This window comes from Doryrhamphus excisus, linkage group LG2, assembly GCF_037039965.1.
Source record: "Doryrhamphus excisus strain RoL-2023G ecotype Guam linkage group LG2, RoL_Dexc_Guam_v1.1, whole genome shotgun sequence".
NCBI lineage: Eukaryota > Metazoa > Chordata > Actinopteri > Syngnathiformes > Syngnathidae > Doryrhamphus > Doryrhamphus excisus.
This window is the reverse complement of record NC_136358.1, coordinates 22,018,991-22,036,180: the sequence shown is the minus strand read 5'-3', so window position 1 is coordinate 22,036,180 and position 17,190 is coordinate 22,018,991. Positions and strand designations below refer to the sequence as shown.

The 17,190-nt window shown below is 43.6% G+C and overlaps 1 protein-coding gene across 2 annotated transcripts in view; it reads left to right on the top strand.

The window, feature by feature from the left end:
* The window catches only part of LOC131109453 (guanine nucleotide-binding protein G(olf) subunit alpha), a 45,741-nt gene extending 28,815 nt beyond the window's left edge, over nucleotides 1-16,926 (top strand). For both annotated transcript variants that reach the window (XM_058061484.2, XM_058061485.2), the window contains exons 6-11: nucleotides 13,028-13,082; nucleotides 13,162-13,235; nucleotides 13,744-13,802; nucleotides 13,886-14,137; nucleotides 14,367-14,434; nucleotides 14,952-16,926. In XM_058061484.2, coding sequence (XP_057917467.1) covers nucleotides 13,028-13,082; nucleotides 13,162-13,235; nucleotides 13,744-13,802; nucleotides 13,886-14,137; nucleotides 14,367-14,434; nucleotides 14,952-15,098 — 655 coding nt within the window. In that variant the 3' untranslated portion in view covers nucleotides 15,099-16,926. The remainder of the gene's footprint in view (nucleotides 1-13,027; nucleotides 13,083-13,161; nucleotides 13,236-13,743; nucleotides 13,803-13,885; nucleotides 14,138-14,366; nucleotides 14,435-14,951) is intronic.
* The last annotated feature ends 264 nt before the right edge of the window (nucleotides 16,927-17,190 follow it).

Genomic DNA, 17,190 nt, shown 5'->3' with positions numbered 1-17,190 from the left:
CTGTCCTTAAAGCATTGCAGTCAAACAATGGGGCGGGCTCCCCTGCGGGGGGGCACATGAGGTGGGGGAGTACTTGCAACGTTAGTGCAGACCCGCCAACATGTACAAATTTAGTACTCAAAATGCAATTTGACTTGATTGCAATTGCAGTTTGATGAATACGATTGTATGCTCTCCATTGTGTTGCATTTTCCTGGTTTCAGTTTCAAGTGCAGTTTGTGCAGTGCAGATAGGTGAATAGATGTTGTATCGTTTTATATATACATGCTGTGATCATGCATTAACAAGTACATTGATGATAACATGTAATACTCAAAGTATATTGCCGTATTTTGGTGATTTAAAACATGACCATCCCAGGGCTCTATAAAATGTTTTAGATCTTCCAGAATCTGCACCCATTCCATTTTATTTGCTTGGATTTGTGCTTCCTGAGGTCTGTTTTTAATTTATTCCACCCACAGCCCGTCTCTGGGCACACCCACTCTGCTTCCTAACTGCGAACCCAACTTTCTAATATAGCGGGTATTGGAGTTGATAATAAATGAATGAAGTATTTGGAGCGCTAATTGAAAAGTGTTTAGGGGCCACTGGCAGCTCATGATCTACTGGCTGGAGACCCCTGACTTGCCGTGTATGAACTCACAGTGGTCACGTAGCACCGCTGCTGCGGTGGAGCTCAAGAGAAGCCCAATGTGTGGCAACCTCGCCTGCCCGAGGAGGAGCACTCATTGTCGGACACACTTTGTCAGAGGCGCCGTTGGTGCGGTGGAGGTCAGAAGCCGGACGTGAGGGCGCCGCATGGACGCACAGCGAGAACGTACTGCTTCTGGCTTCAGCAAACGTTTGGCGGATATTTCACGTTTCACTAAAACAGTCCAGTATGGAAAGTTGACAGATGTAAATATTTTTCTCTTGCTGGGAATCACCAATAAATAACTTCTACATGAGCTTATCGTAAACAGAGTAGCGGAGCCTGCGTGAGGACAGAGAGTTTATCTGACTTATAGCCACGCCCATATAAGGAAGTTTGCCCCTCTGTGACATCACAAAGGGGCAGTTTTACCAAGCCTTTTTGAAACGGAGTGTTTTGAGCCATCCCAAACTTCTCTCAGGGCTCACTTCCAAATTCGCAAACCTCATAATGTGAAATGTTGGCAACATTTAATACGAATTCTATGTTTATAGGTCAGAAAAGTGGAAAAAGCATCCCCACTTTAATAATACAACAAGAGACATGGCATATTGTACGCTAAACACATAATGCAGAAATCAAGGCAAAATTGTGGCCTAAATTTGAGACGTGTACAAAAACACACTAACTGGGGCGAGATTTCCACTGTCCCGCCCCAACCCCAGCAATTTTGTGCGGGTTGTGGATTCCCTTTTTGACTTTCAGACCAGCCCCCCTTTTGTAAAGTCTTCGAAGCGTCACCTGTGTTGTGAATGCTGCTGCAGGTCATGTTTCCCGCCAAGTGTCTCCATCTGCGAGGACATGTGTAGATGGTAAAGACGGCCTTTGATGGGCCGCGTTGCTCCTCTCTTCCCTCTCATGGAAGGAGAAGAAGGCATATGTTCTCCAACACAGTCTGTGTGGGTTGTCACAGCAACATGCCTGCTGACTTGCTTTTCCTATGACATTACCGTGACTTAGCTAGTTTTCATCCCGCACCGACTCCTTATAGCTTTGCGGCTATAAATAGATTGTTATTTTTGGGTTCAAGTGTGCTTCCATTTTAAAGTACAGACAGAGATGAGGAGGGAGGCTGGTGAATATACATATGTACATTATATACGTAAATTACCACACACACACACACACTGCTGTTGACCACGGGTGTTCAGGCACAGACTGTTGGAGGACAGCAGTGGCACTGCTTGGAGATTGTGGAATGGTCGGCCATACAACAGCCCCCCCCCCACACACACACACACACCCACCCACTCATCACCGCCCACCCTCCCTCTCCTTGCCAAACCACCCCCCACCCCCCCAAGAGCTTATGTAAACTAGCAGTGGAGCCAGGGCAAGCCAAGGCTATTTTTAGCTCTGCACTGCAGAGCAGAAACTGGTGGAGGGTCACGTGTGCGCAGCCGAATCAAAGGGAGTATCCCGGCAATGCGCTGTAAACAAAGGGAAGGTCAGTGGCAGAAGGTGAGACACAAAACGCCTCTGTGTAAGTTTTTGTGTACGTGTGCGCGTACTCCACAAAGCATCCGTGATATGATTTCAAAGCAACCACGTCTATCCTCTCCATAACACTCACACACACGCCATGTTGCAGAATAGCACCAATAAAAGCACATAACCCTCAATGTTAGCACCATGTTGTTGTCGTTGTGCTAGCCCAAGCAGTTAGCATTGCACAACCTGCCACACCCGGCAGGCACAAAAAGCAGCCAAGGCCTGCCGAGTCAACTTTCACCTCCCTAGGAATGTGGTCAAAGGAGGTCAACGGGCTATTTATGGAAAGCTTTTATATCTTTTTGTCTCTGGAGTTTGTTTGCATAGACTACGGGAGCTGAGGGCGGGCAGGGCGCAGGGGCTACTTTTGGTGGCGAACCACGTGCTTTTCAGCAATATAGATCTGCAGTTACCTATTAAAAGGTCCCTTGTTAGAATACTCGTAACAAAGTTACTGTCAGGGGTCCCGCAATAGTGTACTGAAAGTAGTGTGTTAGCTGGCGGATGCCGGAATTTAAAAGTGATTTTAGTAAGCTGCGAGTATGGCCTTGTGTGTGTGTGGCTTTAATGCTAATGAGCTGTCCAGAAAGAATGTGCGTCTCCAACAAGCACTACTATGTACTTGATCCACGTTTGACAACACTAGCATACATGTAGCTGCGTGAGCTACGGTGCTACCACATAGCGCGCTACATTGCAACATTTACAAATCATCGTAGGTTAGCATATTCACTGGAGAAACAACAAATGATGAAGTTTATGCTCCGGCCTGACTTGGGGCGGGTCAGAGGCGATATCATGTCTGTGTTCGTGTGAGCGCATCTGCTCTCAAGAATAGATCCAAGGTGCTTTGCTGTTAGTACTGTCTGGAACATTAGCATTCTTGAATACACAAATGCGTGAAGATTATCTTCTTCTTTTTTAGTTTTAACAGTTGACAACATTTTGAACTGCATTCTAATAACAACAACAGCGGTAAACGGTGTGAGCAGTCCAGCTGTTGCTCAGTCCATGCGTTGTGGTAGGCACAACACATGTACAGCCGCACACCGGCACTCATCATAAACAAAGCAGCTGCTGTCTGCAGAAGATTCGTCTGCAAGATCAATGATCAGAATGAAGTGGTCGTATGATCCGCTTTAAGCGACAGTACCCACTTGGGTTTCTGCACTTCCAGTGTTACCTGCGTGGCTGTGCACCAGCCCTGAGCCGGGTTACCGCTTTCAAATTATACCACTGTATGAAAAAAGTCACTGTTTCGAAACCACAAAAATTGTCTGTCATAATGCTCCTGCGGTATGAGAGAAAGTGGAGGTTCAGCATGGCCATTATTCAGTAACACTTTGTTTCTGAATAACTTTGTTCCTGTGTTTTTCATTGCAGTTGGAACTGGGCTTGGATATGCTGGAACTGTGTTGCCAAAAGTCGGTAACTTAACCGTTGCATTGATAGTGCCAACGTTGGCTGCAAGCATCACTTATTTTTGCACTACTAAAACACACACCTCATTGTTATGTACAATAAGCTTTAAACGTGCAATACTGGACTGTGCAATAGGATTCATTCATTCAAGTGAAACTCGGGTAGAATATGTGCAATACTACATTTTGGTTACTGCAATTCTACATCTTGTTGCTGTACAGGTTATTGTTTTTGATGTACATATGTTTACACATTCTGAACAGCACCTGCCACTTTTATATTTATATTGTTATTCCTTGCTTTATTTTTCATCCTTTTCCTTATTCTTATTTTTACTTTCTACAAAATGCACCGTGGAGTTGCACTCAAATTTTGTTGTATGCAATACAATGACAATAACAGCGATTCTGATTCTGAAGCAAATTAATCAAAAATAATCCAACAAGTCACCTGTTCATGCTATGAAATTATAATGTGACATTGCTCGTTTAAAAAAAAAGTGTGTGTGTGACATTGGTCCATGCCAACTCTGCACTGTTATCCTCCTAATCACCACCACATCAAATCACCTCCGATGTAGTCCACCCGATCCACCGGGATTAGGAGGAGGAAGCTACTTTAGTCATTTGTATCCCACTGAGCTCCGGAGCACTCTGTAATGAAAGAATCAGTCAATATTTGGACAATTGTAAGCATTTAACTAATGTGGTGTATGTATATGTTCTTCATCAGCATGGATTCTACTTACCATGTCATGTGACTCTGTGGCTGGGCCCGTCTCATGGGACCCATGTTAACCCCTCCGACACAGGCAACATCCTTATCTATTATCCTCCTGCTTCAGCCCTCAATTTGTATGAGGCGCTGTGTCGGATTTATCACAGCCCTTGTATGTGGTAGCGGGCACAGCGGCCTCTACATACACACTTCTCTCTGTCTTCTTGCTTTTAGCCGGGATGAATACAAGTGAAGCATCTGTTTCAAGGAAAAAGAGTTGTGCTCCCAGGCTCCCCCTACAGTCATGATCAAATCTGTAGGAATTACTAAGCACTGTGTAAACAGAACCTCTCTGTGTCTCAACGTCATGTGTTGAAATCATCATTTGAATGCACAAAGCTCTCACCGTTTGGACCAAAACTTGCGCCAATATGACACAAGAGAGGTGTCTGGACGGGGGGCAGAAGGACACATATTTTAGCAACACTAGCTTGAAGGAATAGTTCAGATTTTTAGACATGCAGTTGTACGACATCCCCATCAACTGTGACGGATTTGGGTGATAAGGAAGGTAGTTTGGCTTAGTTTGAGGGGCTACTTGAGAGTTTGGCTTCCAAAACAATATGCGTTCAAAAGAGTAACACCAGACATGAGCGAAAGAATGAATGAAGTCATACGCCATCCAACATACAATACCTCAAACTATACTAAAAACTCTGTCTGTGGCTGACTGACGGATTGTTAGCATAGTGCCCCCACCCCATCTGGCTAGGAGTGGATCATAGGAGTAAGGTTTTGACTGTGTTGGAACAATCAGACGAGGGAGATGATATATTGTTTCCAACCTTTTTGTCTTGGGTACCCCCAGAGCCTTTTCACCCTCTCACTCATACGTGTTGATAATTCCCCTAAAGGAGAATGTAACACAAATGTTATGATTTTGGCGCAGCTGTGCCACAGGTTATTGTGTCCCTGGGGAAACTAGTAGTAGTGCACGCGCTCCATTTGATTGTCTGGCCTAATATGAAATGCCTGAGAATAAAAAGTGAACATTCTCGTTGGTCCAGCGCGGGTGAGATGAACGTGAGGATAGAATTAGGGCAGCCCGGCTCAGGAAGAGACGGTGAGATAGTGGGAGAGCAAGATGAGTGGTATGGACGGACTAGGGTTGCTATGGAAACCCAGCTGCTAAAAGCAGGCAGGGTCAGTGTGCTGCTGCTGATGCAGGAGCAGAGGGACGCCCCCTGCAGGCCGCTGGGTGAAATGGCAAGCACTCCTGGGTGAGAATCCTCACACGAGGAAATGAATCAAAACAAAGAGATCTTCTTGCCCCGGTTCTTTGTTGCCTTCTAACCCCCCACACCCCCGCCCTGCTCAGCTCCAGCTTATGCAATCTGCTGGGGTGTTAGTCACTGCTTATTGACTTTTCATTTGGGCTGGAGAAAAAAAAGCTCATTTTTAATGGGTCACTGCTCCACTTCCAAACAGAACTACTAATTTGACATTTTGCAGCAGTTGTTGATGTGCAGACCCGTACTCGATATTTTGGATTGTGCTATTTTTACCTGGTTTTCTATTTCTGGCTTGCAGACCAGTTGAGCCAGAGAGGGCCACTGATTAGACTTTAATTCTTTCGATGTACGTTTGACCGTTAGAAGCAGACATTGACCAGTCACAATGCCACGAGAATGTATTTCCCTTTTTCTACTTTTTGATTTGACACAACACCTCTGACAGTGACGGTGTGATGCGGCAGTGGGAGGCCAATCGGTGGCCTTGAGATAGAGCAGGCCCGTTTGTTTACACCAGATTTGGTTTGAATTTCTGGAGTGTCTCCGTTCCCTGTCCCTATATTTAGGAGGAGCACGGAGCTGCTGATGGATTGGTCCCGTATGGCATGGTGTTCCTGTTTGGATAGATGGGCTGAATCCCGGCCTGGGATCTTTTTAAGTTGTTCTAACCAGGAGGCGGAATAAGACCACTTTACTGTTTACAGACTGGAAATGTGTTCTTGAAAGTAGATACCCGCAGAGTTGTATTTTTACAGAATCAGCCCAACCCAGTAACATCCAACACCGCATTGACCCCTAATACTGCAGGCCCAAGCCAAAACCTGCAAATATATGCACCTGATGTTTTAAAATGCAGGGTGATTCTGACTAATGGTTGTTGACGAACAGTTCAGTTGAGTTGTATTAATACATGACCAAGTTGGCTGTGCTTGCTAAGCCTTTAAGAGAGTTTTTGCTAGTCACTTTTTTGAGTTGCAACACTGAATTCCGTCAGGCAACGTCGTCTTGTTCTCTGGCAGACACAGTGGTGTTCAGAAACAGAGTTACCCTGCCATCTACTGTATGGAGTTGGAACCACAATCTACACAGACCGTCCCATTACAATGTGTTAATGAGTGAAGGCCAGCGTATTGTGGTTATTTCACTATCAGTATGTCTACTTTCTGGTGCATTAAGGATGATGTGATGGCCGGACAGATGTGACAAACAGTGGAGGCAAGATCGATGCTTTTATACTCATCCTCAGTAAAAATTCCTTCGTCCACCCCGCTACACAGTTTTGTACATTTCAACAGCTGATTAACCCAAACAACAAAGAACATGTATGTATTGTTCTTATAGTGTACAACTGCAGTGCATCTACAGCCAGCTGTTTCTAATAATCCAACCATCTTCATCCATTCATCTTCTACCGCAATTCGAGGTAGGGTTGCGGGGGCAGCAGCATAAGCAGGGAAACCTAGACTTCCCTCTCCCACGCCACTTCGTCCAGATCCCGATGTGTCCCCATGCCAGTTGAGAGAGACAGTCTCCCCAACGTGTCCTGGGTCTTCCCCGAGGTCGGATGTGGCCTGAACACCTACCCAGGGTGACGCCCAGGACGCATCCTGACCCAAGCCACCTCATCTGGCTCCTCGCGATTCTATTCCGAGTTTGTCCCGGATGACAGTGCTTCTCTAAGGGGGAGCCCAGCCACTAATGCTGGTATCTGTGATCTTGTCCTTTCGGTCACTACCCAGCGCTAATGACCATAAGTGAGGGTAGGACTGGTAAATAGTGAGTTTTTCCCTTTTGGCTCAGTAGGATCTCATCCCCTAGATGGAGATGGCACTCCACCCTTTTCCGGGCGAGAACCATAGACTCGGACATGGAGTTGCTGATTCTCATCCTGGCCCCTGACCATCACATGCAGCTAAAGAAGGTCACTGAGTGAGGTGTTGCTGTTCTACAACATTTCAAACAGGCACAATATTAAAGCCATGCAGGGCTTGTACTGGATCTCATTGATATGTGAAGTCATCTTATTGAATGTGTACTTTGTGGTCAGTGTTAAAGTAGATGTACATGCAGTGCAGGTTATGTGTTTTCCCCACATAGAAGTCTGTGGTCAGTGTTAGAGTAGATATACATACAGTACATGTACACACAGCACGGAGCAAGGCCAGGCTTTCCAATGGATACAGGCTAAAGTGAAAGTCCATTACGCCTGGCCCCGGTTGGCTCAAAATATGGAAAGTATTGATCGGGGCCCCCGCGCTTTGCTAATTAAAGACGGCCAACTATTTGTAAAAAGTCAAGCCAATTATCAAATGAACACATGAAACTGCGGGCAAGCTGTTTAATTAGTGTTAAGGTTGCTGGTTTGGAATCTGTGGGACCTCGCTCGTCTTCTCAGCATTTTGGAACAGTTTTGCCAACTCTGGCCTTGTTTTTGCTAGTTGTGTTCACTTCAAGTGCTAGCATGAGTTCTTACTTTCACCATGGCCAAGCCCCAAGCAATATCATCTTCAATCCTTTTGCTCTACGGCCACCATCATGTGACCCTGACCGCATGGGGCCGGGGCCCGAAGCGTCGTTTTGCATGCAGTGTTCCTTTGCGTTTTCATGTATTTACTTTATTCATGCACAGTACTGCCTAAAACTGGCAAGAAAGTCATAAACAAGGAGAAAGTTGCCGTATTTCACAAACTGACGACATAATATTATAATGTATTATTAGAAAAATGTACAGTTGAAATGAGACCAAAAGAGATGAATGCAAAAGGTAGCAAATTGAGCTAAAGATAAAGTTTTACACTGATAAAAATAAACAGAAATTTTACGTACTGAATTTGTGGGGGGGGGTTATTAACTGTAAACTGAACAATAATCATCAGTCATTCCAAAATGCATTTTTGAAATGTTTTACTGTGTAGTGTATTGATTAGAATATATAAGGGGCTATCCGCCCAAAAGTATTTTAGCATTATAGCCTCTCATCCAACACAGGAAACAGTATTTTTTTTACAACGGCTTCCAGAGCGGGAAAGTCTGAAATTGCCAGCTTGTCATTGACAATATGAGAACGATGACGTCACCGACCGAGTGCCACCTCGTCGCTGTCATGTGACCAGATGTCACATGACATTTTCCTTCTTTTTACCCAGCTGCTCTTAAGGACTTTTATTATTTAGCTCTCCCACGCTACTGGTGTCACATGACGGTCCCAAAGCGCTCAGTAATTACAACTTTACTGCTTTCTGCACGAAATGCGGACTATAAATACTCCCATGCTGCTGTTGCGTCGGTTCGGATCCAACTCGTGTTGTGGGAATGTGAAGTCACAACAAGACCTCCTAGACCTCCTTTGATGGATAGAATTGATGGCCTACGACCATGGGTGACATCCCATCCAAGAACTGTAGCATGTTAGTACTGTACAGGGATCCTCAGACCTCAAGTTATGGTGTATGCTAGGGGTTACTAGCAGTACAATTACTCAAATAATCTGAATACCTCAATGACAAAAAATATTCATGGATTATTTTTCTGCCTCAAGGAATTGCTTTCTGTCCATCACCTGTGAAGTATTTTTGTGTTATGTCAGCATAATGGATAACTAAATTGGGAAACCTTCATGCCTCGACGGCTCTGTGCTCCTAAAACCTGTCACAACCGTGGCTCTACCATACACTATGTTTACTACAGTATATCTACTATACACTAGAGTATCTGAGTTGAACAATGGTGGCTTGTAATGAGAGCACTGGCGACTTTGTCTATACATTTGTTATTCTCCTTTTCGTGACATAGATGGCTTTGACCACCAGATGTCGCTAATGTGGCTTTTCACGGAAGCACCAAAGCTTCCAATATGTTCCTGTAAAATGTGAAGGAACGCCTCACAGCTTCATGAAGCTTTGTATCTAATGTATCTATTATACATTATATATTGGGTATCTAGTGTATGTAGTATATCTCATGTATCTTATATATACTTTATCGACTTTCACGAGGGTCGCGGGGGTGCTGTCTTCGGGCGAGGGGAGGGGTACAACCTGGACTGGTGGCCAGCCAATCACAGGGCACATAGAGACAAACAACCATTCACACTCACATTCATACCTATGGACAATTTGGAGTCTCCAATCAACCTAGCATGTTTTTGGAATGTGGGAGGAAACTGGAGTACCCGGGGAAAACCCACGCATGCACGGGGAGAACATGCAAAGTCCACACAAAGATGGCCCAGGGTGGGATTGAACTCCGGTCTCCATGCTGTGAGGCCTGCGTGCTAACCACACGTACACCGTGCAGCCTAAATCTAGTACAGTAAAGTCTCGTTATATCGATATTGTCGGGAGTCAGAAAAAATATCGATATAACCGAACTGTCGATATATCCGATCCTGCGCCTAACTGCATTAAAAGTAGGCAATAATGCACTCGACATTGTTCTATGGTATAGAACAATGTCGAGCAGCTTAAATCAATATTTGCTTAAGGATTGCAATACCAAAAAAGAACACGGCGAACGGCTGCTTCTAGTCAACTTTATTTTTCACACTTCCACCACCAGAGCGCAGCACACACACCGATTCCCGCACTTCCTGGTTCACAGGTCATGCTCAACCCGCCCCACATAGCTGCCCAAACACATGCCTGCAACAGAAGAACCAACGAACGCCAGCATGTACATATGAAAAACAGTGATTATTGCAAGCGATAAAAAGATATCTGAATACAACACAATTAAATACATGTATTTGTACGCTTGTGTCTTCGTTGGAATAGGTGTGTATGCTATGTCAGTTGGTTCTTCTGTTGCAGGCATGTGTTTGGCCAGCTATGTGGGGCGGGTTGAGCATGACCTGTGAACCAGGAAGTGCGGGAATCGGTGTGTGTGCTGCGCTCTGGTGGTGGAAGTGTGAAAAAGAAAGTTGACTGGAAGCAGCCGTTCGCCGTGTTCTTTTTTGGTATTGAAATCCTTAAGCAAAGATTGATTTAAGCTGCTTTTGTATCGATATAAGCAGACCAAATTGGCTGGCGGGAGATGAAAAGGGCATCGTAGTAACCGGATTATCATAATAACCGGGTATCGTACTAACGGAACTAATTATATCATAAAAGACTAGAAATTTGCCGGGAAATGAAAATAGTATCGTAGTAAGCAGTAATTTGTTTTAACCGATATCGATATAACGAGACTTTACTGTATATCTAGTGTATTTAATGTATGTAGTGTATTAGAGCATTACAGAAACATTAACTTGAATGAACTTTAAGCTATGAGCCAAATGCACAGTTGAAATATGTGTGTGTGTCGTGCAGTGTTGTTCAAACAGTGGGGCTGAGAGGGAGGGGGCCTCATGACCTGCCAACATGTATGAATCTATCGTAGTCAGCGTGCAGTTTGACTCCAATACGCTTCTTCCAAGTTTCACTGCTCTCTACTGCGTTGCTTTCGCTGTTTTCAGTGTGTACAGTTTAGATAGATAAATAGACATGATCAATTTCTACATTGATATATAAATGTACCTGCTTGTTCAACGCTCATTTCACTTGTCTCCAACTCGTGTTCACTGTTGAACATTTAAGCAGAAACGTCGTATGAGCCAGCATTGTTTACACCCATCTTGTGTTATGATGGAGACCAAGCTAACATTTGATGCTAACACTGCCTCTGCCTAGCAGAGCAGCTAACCTCCACACTATCTGGGTTATGTAATCACTGGAGCTACACCAGGACCAAAAATAGACCAGACTGAGCAGCCCTGCCCCCTTGTGGACACCTTCTGCCTCAGCACCTCCCTTGTCCTCCATGGCGTACATGGACAGGAGATGGGGGCTGTTTATGTGGCTTGTAGGATGTGGTTTCTTTAATATGGTTTACCTTTTCCTAACGCTACAAACAAAAATGATCAAAAATAGGTTGTCCTATAATATTGCATATTATATACAGGGTGATAGAACAGTAACTCCCTATTTTGAAGAACGTCTTTATTTCTGAAGTATAATTCCGATAAGAAATGAACGTGAGAAGAAAGTGTATTGCATGGAGTTTTATTTAAAAGCAGTTTCGTATCCAAGTGAATGGATTTAACGCCGAACTCCGGTGGGAATTAAACATAACATAGATTTAATTCCCATACATCATGGAAATTATCACTTTTGACTGTTTTATGCCTCTGAAGGTGTTTTGGGTGTTAAGGTGTAAGTACAATAGTGTCATATAGTTCATAGCTGTGTACAGTTACATTTTTTGACCTTTGGTCTGAACCTGCTACCCTTTTTGAGAAGAGATTGGTTGTGATTTTTGTGAAAATATACATCGTTTCCACTTTTGAAATTAAACTTCCAGAGTAGTCTATATCGGAGGAATTGCTGAATTACACAGATCTGTAAACACTTTGTTTGATAAGGTTGACGCAATGCTATTTTCCACACAGTTCCACAGGTCGGATGAAGTTGCGGCATGGGCCAGATTTGGCCCCCGGGCCTGAGTTTAACACACATGTCTTAAAGGGTCCCAGACATGATTCATAAACTTTGTTTGAATGTGTTATTCATTGTTTGTAATTATGTTGTACCGAACCGCGAGAGCCAGTTCATCATGCTAAGAACTTATGCTATGAACAAATTTTTGCTAATTTTTTGAGCAACGTAGGGCATAATAAATATATATAACATATTTAAACAAAGTTAATGAATCATGTCAGGGACCTTTTAAGTCTTTTACTCATTCAATCCCAGACATTTTTCAGCCAATTTTGATGATTTTCATATCGATATGGTATACACCAGGGGTGCGCAAACTACGCCCCGGGGGCCACATGCGGCCCATCAAGCGTTTGAATCCGGCCCGCCAGTTGCTTTCTAAGTATTTCAACTTTTAACATACAAGCTGGCAACATGACTTGCAAGTCAGATAAAAAAATAAACACGGTAAAAAAAAAAGTGAAATTCAATTTCGTAATTTGATGTGGTCTGATGTTCAAAGTGCTCCTGAATAAACGGACATGGGAACATATAGCAGATAGTATGACACTTTTATAGATAAAATTATACAACTAATTCAATGCAGAATGTTAGAATTCTAAATGTAAAATAGTGTGTGTGTTAAATATATTTTTGGCTCCATCTTTGGTAGCGAATGAGTTAAAGACAATCTTGACTATCTTGGCTAACTTCCTGCTAGCCTGCCTGACTTCCTAGCAATATGGCTACCTTCTGTTTTATGTATATAACCTCGCAGCTTTTCTCCCATGGATTGGTTTTGGGGGTTTGATATTTGGACCATTTTTGTACTACAGCGTTTATATATTACTGCAGTATTTTTCTGTTTTTCCAATGGTTGTATGCTATAGCTTTTCCTGAGTATTGTGTGCACGAGTGCCCCTAAACTACTGTGGTGTTTTTGTGTGTGTCTGCAGTTTCCTGGACAGAATTGACTCTGTAAGGCAGAGCGACTACACACCAACAGACCAGGTGGGTCCTCTCATCGACGCCAATGCTGCTAAATTGTGCAAACTTGCCGGATGCCATCTTTTTTTGCCATGTTTTCCAGGACCTGCTACGCTGCCGAGTGTTAACTTCAGGGATTTTCGAGACAAGGTTCCAAGTAGACAAAGTCAACTTTCAGTGAGTGTCTTCTTAAAATACCAAAGGTCCGACTTCTTCAGTGCCCAGCTTACAATGAAGACCTCTTAGCTTTGGGACAGACAAGGGGAATCAAATCATAACGAGGGCTGTCAAATGATCACCATTTTTAATCAGATTTTTAAAATTAAAAATCAGACTGTGCAAATAAACCGAATGCAATTGGTATTTGTATGAAATGATATTTTAAAGGCCCATACTGTATGTATAATTAATATTTTAATTATGATATACAGTACATATATATTATTAATATATACATCCGTAAAACAAATAAATAAATAAAATATAAAAATGAGTAATACATACAGTATATTGATTATTATAAAATGTATCAAAAATATGACTGTTGTAATAAATGAATAAAGAAATGTGTCGCGTTAATAAGGTCTTGGGAAATTCTCAAGCGTTTTAAGCGTTCCCGTGTGTGACCACAAGGAGGCGTGAGTGAGTCTGCTGGAATAACTGGTGTGTTTGTGCTCACCAACAGCATGTTTGATGTTGGCGGCCAGAGAGATGAGAGGAGAAAATGGATCCAGTGCTTTAACGGTGAGACGCTTAGTCGGGCATCCTGCTTTGGTCGGCCATTTCTTGGTCCCCGCCCTCATCGCTCCGTCTGCTCTTGTCCCCAGACGTCACGGCCATCATCTTTGTGGTGGCCAGCAGCAGCTACAATATGGTCATAAGGGAAGACAACAACACCAACCGTCTACGGGAAGCCCTGGACCTTTTCCGCAGTATTTGGAACAACAGGTGGTTACGCACCATCTCCGTCATTTTGTTCCTCAACAAGCAGGACATGCTGGCCGAGAAGGTCTTAGCTGGAAAATCCAAAATCGAAGACTACTTCCCCGAATATGCTCGCTACACCATACCAAATGAAGGTGGGTCGTCTCGCTCTGTTACACAAACTCCGTCGTGGCCACAAGTCGGACCGGTCTCTTATGAGTGGATGTTAAGAGTGACCAGATGAACGGCAAAGCCCCTCTTGGTCATGGAAACCCCCGTGACCCCCCCCCTTCCAGCAAGTTCCAACTTGTGGCCATGACTGTATACACACACACACACACACAGGTCATTTGTGTGATCACGTTGAATCTGTCCATCTCCCAGCAAATCCCGAACCCGGCGAGGACCCCAGAGTGACGAGAGCGAAGTTCTTCATCCGAGACGAGTTTCTGGTAAGTACGCCACAGCCCAACGTCCGCCATCTTTGTCCTGAAACTAACCCCCCCTCCCACCTTACTTCACTCCTCTTCCTCAACACACAATCTTTGCTTTCATCTTTAACATTGTTTGCTAAACACAAGGACGAAGAGTCTTGAAGCAGTCGTGATGTCATATATGTGTATATTAACGGTTACTATGGTAATTATGTGGTCATATCACCTCGTACTTCGGTTAAAAAATAAATATAATAATTATAACAGAATAGGGCTGCATGCCGGTCAAGTGGTTAGCACACAGACCTCACAGCTAGGAGACCCGAGTTCAATTCCACCCTCTGCCATTTCTGTGCGGACACATCCCACATTCCAAAAACATGCTAGGTTAATTGGAGACTCCAAATTGTCCTTAGGTATGAATTGATGATGTGATGCATTCAATTGTAACCTGACGCATGTTCAAATGAAATTCAAACCATTACCATCACTATACACTTCTTTCATCCAAATTCCATTTTTCCGTTTGCCGCAGCGGATCAGCACGGCGAGCGGCGACGGCCGACATTACTGCTACCCGCACTTCACCTGTGCCGTGGACACGGAGAACATCCGACGGGTATTCAACGACTGCCGGGACATCATCCAGCGAATGCACCTTCGGCAGTACGAACTGTTGTGATGGGAGCACGTCCTGTCTCGCTCGCTCTCTCTCTCTCTCTCTCCTCTGCCATTCTGCACCCCCACCCCCTCCCTCTGTGGAGGACGATGAAGTACTACTGAAGTGTGTCAAATCCTCTTCTTTGCTTTTTTATGATTCTAATAATGATGATGGATTAATTTGACTGAGCTTATTATTTTCATGTTTCCTTTTGAAGGCCTTGACTCGTCATTCCACTAAGCTTCACGCTACCTCCTTTCTTTGCCCGCCCCTTCCTTTAGTTTGACTTATTTTGCCTTTTCATACATGCAGGATGTCTGTCTGTGTGTGTGTGTGTGTGCCAGTCACCCGACTCCGCCCCCTTTGGGTGTCACTCCTCTAGCTCCCCCCCGCCCATGTGCAGCCAATATGGATGAAGAGTTAAATGCACTTTTGCATCAACTTGTTTTTTTTTGTTTGTTTTTTTGAGTACGTTGCTGGTTGTCCCGAGGAAGCATACACACACACACACACACACACCCACACACACAATGTAGCATCGCATATTTATTCCACCATGTTAGCTTAGGAGCCACGTGGCTGGGGGGGGTGCAATGATAATAAATGAAGGAAAAGAGAGAGCTACTGAACCTGTTAGCCCCACAGACCTCCTGCTGACCTTCCTAAACACACACACACACACACACACACACACACACACACCCGTCCTTCTAGCATACCTGGTGGGAGGAGAGAAAAGTGTATTTTTGTTGTTCTTGTGTTAACTTGTACACTGTGCAAGGTTGAATGATGGTGTACAGACTGTAAAATGTAATATTATTTTGTACAACTTGATTGAAAGAAAAACAAATCTACTTGTAGATCTTTGTGCCTTGATTATGGCTGTACCTGTAAATGAGCTCAGATGTAAGTATGTTTTGGACTGCGCTGTACAGCTTGATGTCAAACTCTCCCTGGGCAGCAGAGGACTTTCTGCTGGCTGGCGGACTTTCTCTGTAGACTTTAGTTTTTTTCTGGTTTATAAAAAAAACAAAAGAGAAAACGCTCTTTATTAAATAATACAAAAAAATAGGGAAAGAATCCTTAAAAAGCTGTATACATTATGCAAATTAACCACTTACCTGCAGAGAGGACCATGCCTTTTCCTCTTTCTGTTCAATTCTGTTCTCTTTCATTTGATCATTGCTTTAAAGAAACATTGGAAATCCATTGAAAGCGTCCACATTTCAACCTGGTGTTGTTTTGAATAGGAACCAACATTCTTGTTTCTTTTTCCTTTCACGTGCGTGTGAGATCTTTACCGATGTGCGTGCCTGTGCACGTGTACATAAGACATTATGGACTCACATGCAGTGTGGGTGCGTGCAAGGAGAGTATGTGTATAGAATTTTATAAATGTATGTACATGTAAATTTATAGGTCTATATAAATATATATGTACAATTATACATGTTTATGTGTGTGCCTAGGTGTACATACCTATGTATGTATACAGTAAATATGTATACATATGTATGTATACAGTAAATATGTATACATACACACATAGGAAAGCATGTTTAGAATGGAGAGGAATAAATGAGAGTGTGCAATATTAGTAATTATTTTGGTCCTTTGGGAGCCATATGCGATGGCACAGGCACTAATGAATGTGTGAGCAGCACCCGACAAGACGAGCTCTTCCCCTTCTTGTACAAACAGCATCACCCCCCAATCCCCTCCAAAAAAAAAAAAAAGAACTAAAGCGTGACCACAGAGTGACTGGAGGTGCCAGACACCTCGTTTGTGCCCGGGAGGATGATGAATTGATATTTTTATTTTTCTTTAAATAAAGAGGCACATTAGAGGATTTCATTTGCTTCCTTTCCACTGGCGTCCTAAATTGATGTCTCATCGGGGCGGGCAATCTACAATGTTTAAGACACTTCAGCACCGCTTGGACGATGGTTCATCATTTGTTGTGTTTTGGCCCCTTTCCCTTTTCAGACTACAAACAAACTGTCCTAAAGCATTGTTTTTCAACTTTTTATTTTTTTTACATTAGAATAATCTTACGACATACCACTAACCAGCTCACGTGCATCACTAAGTCTATTGGAGGAACGGGGGAATC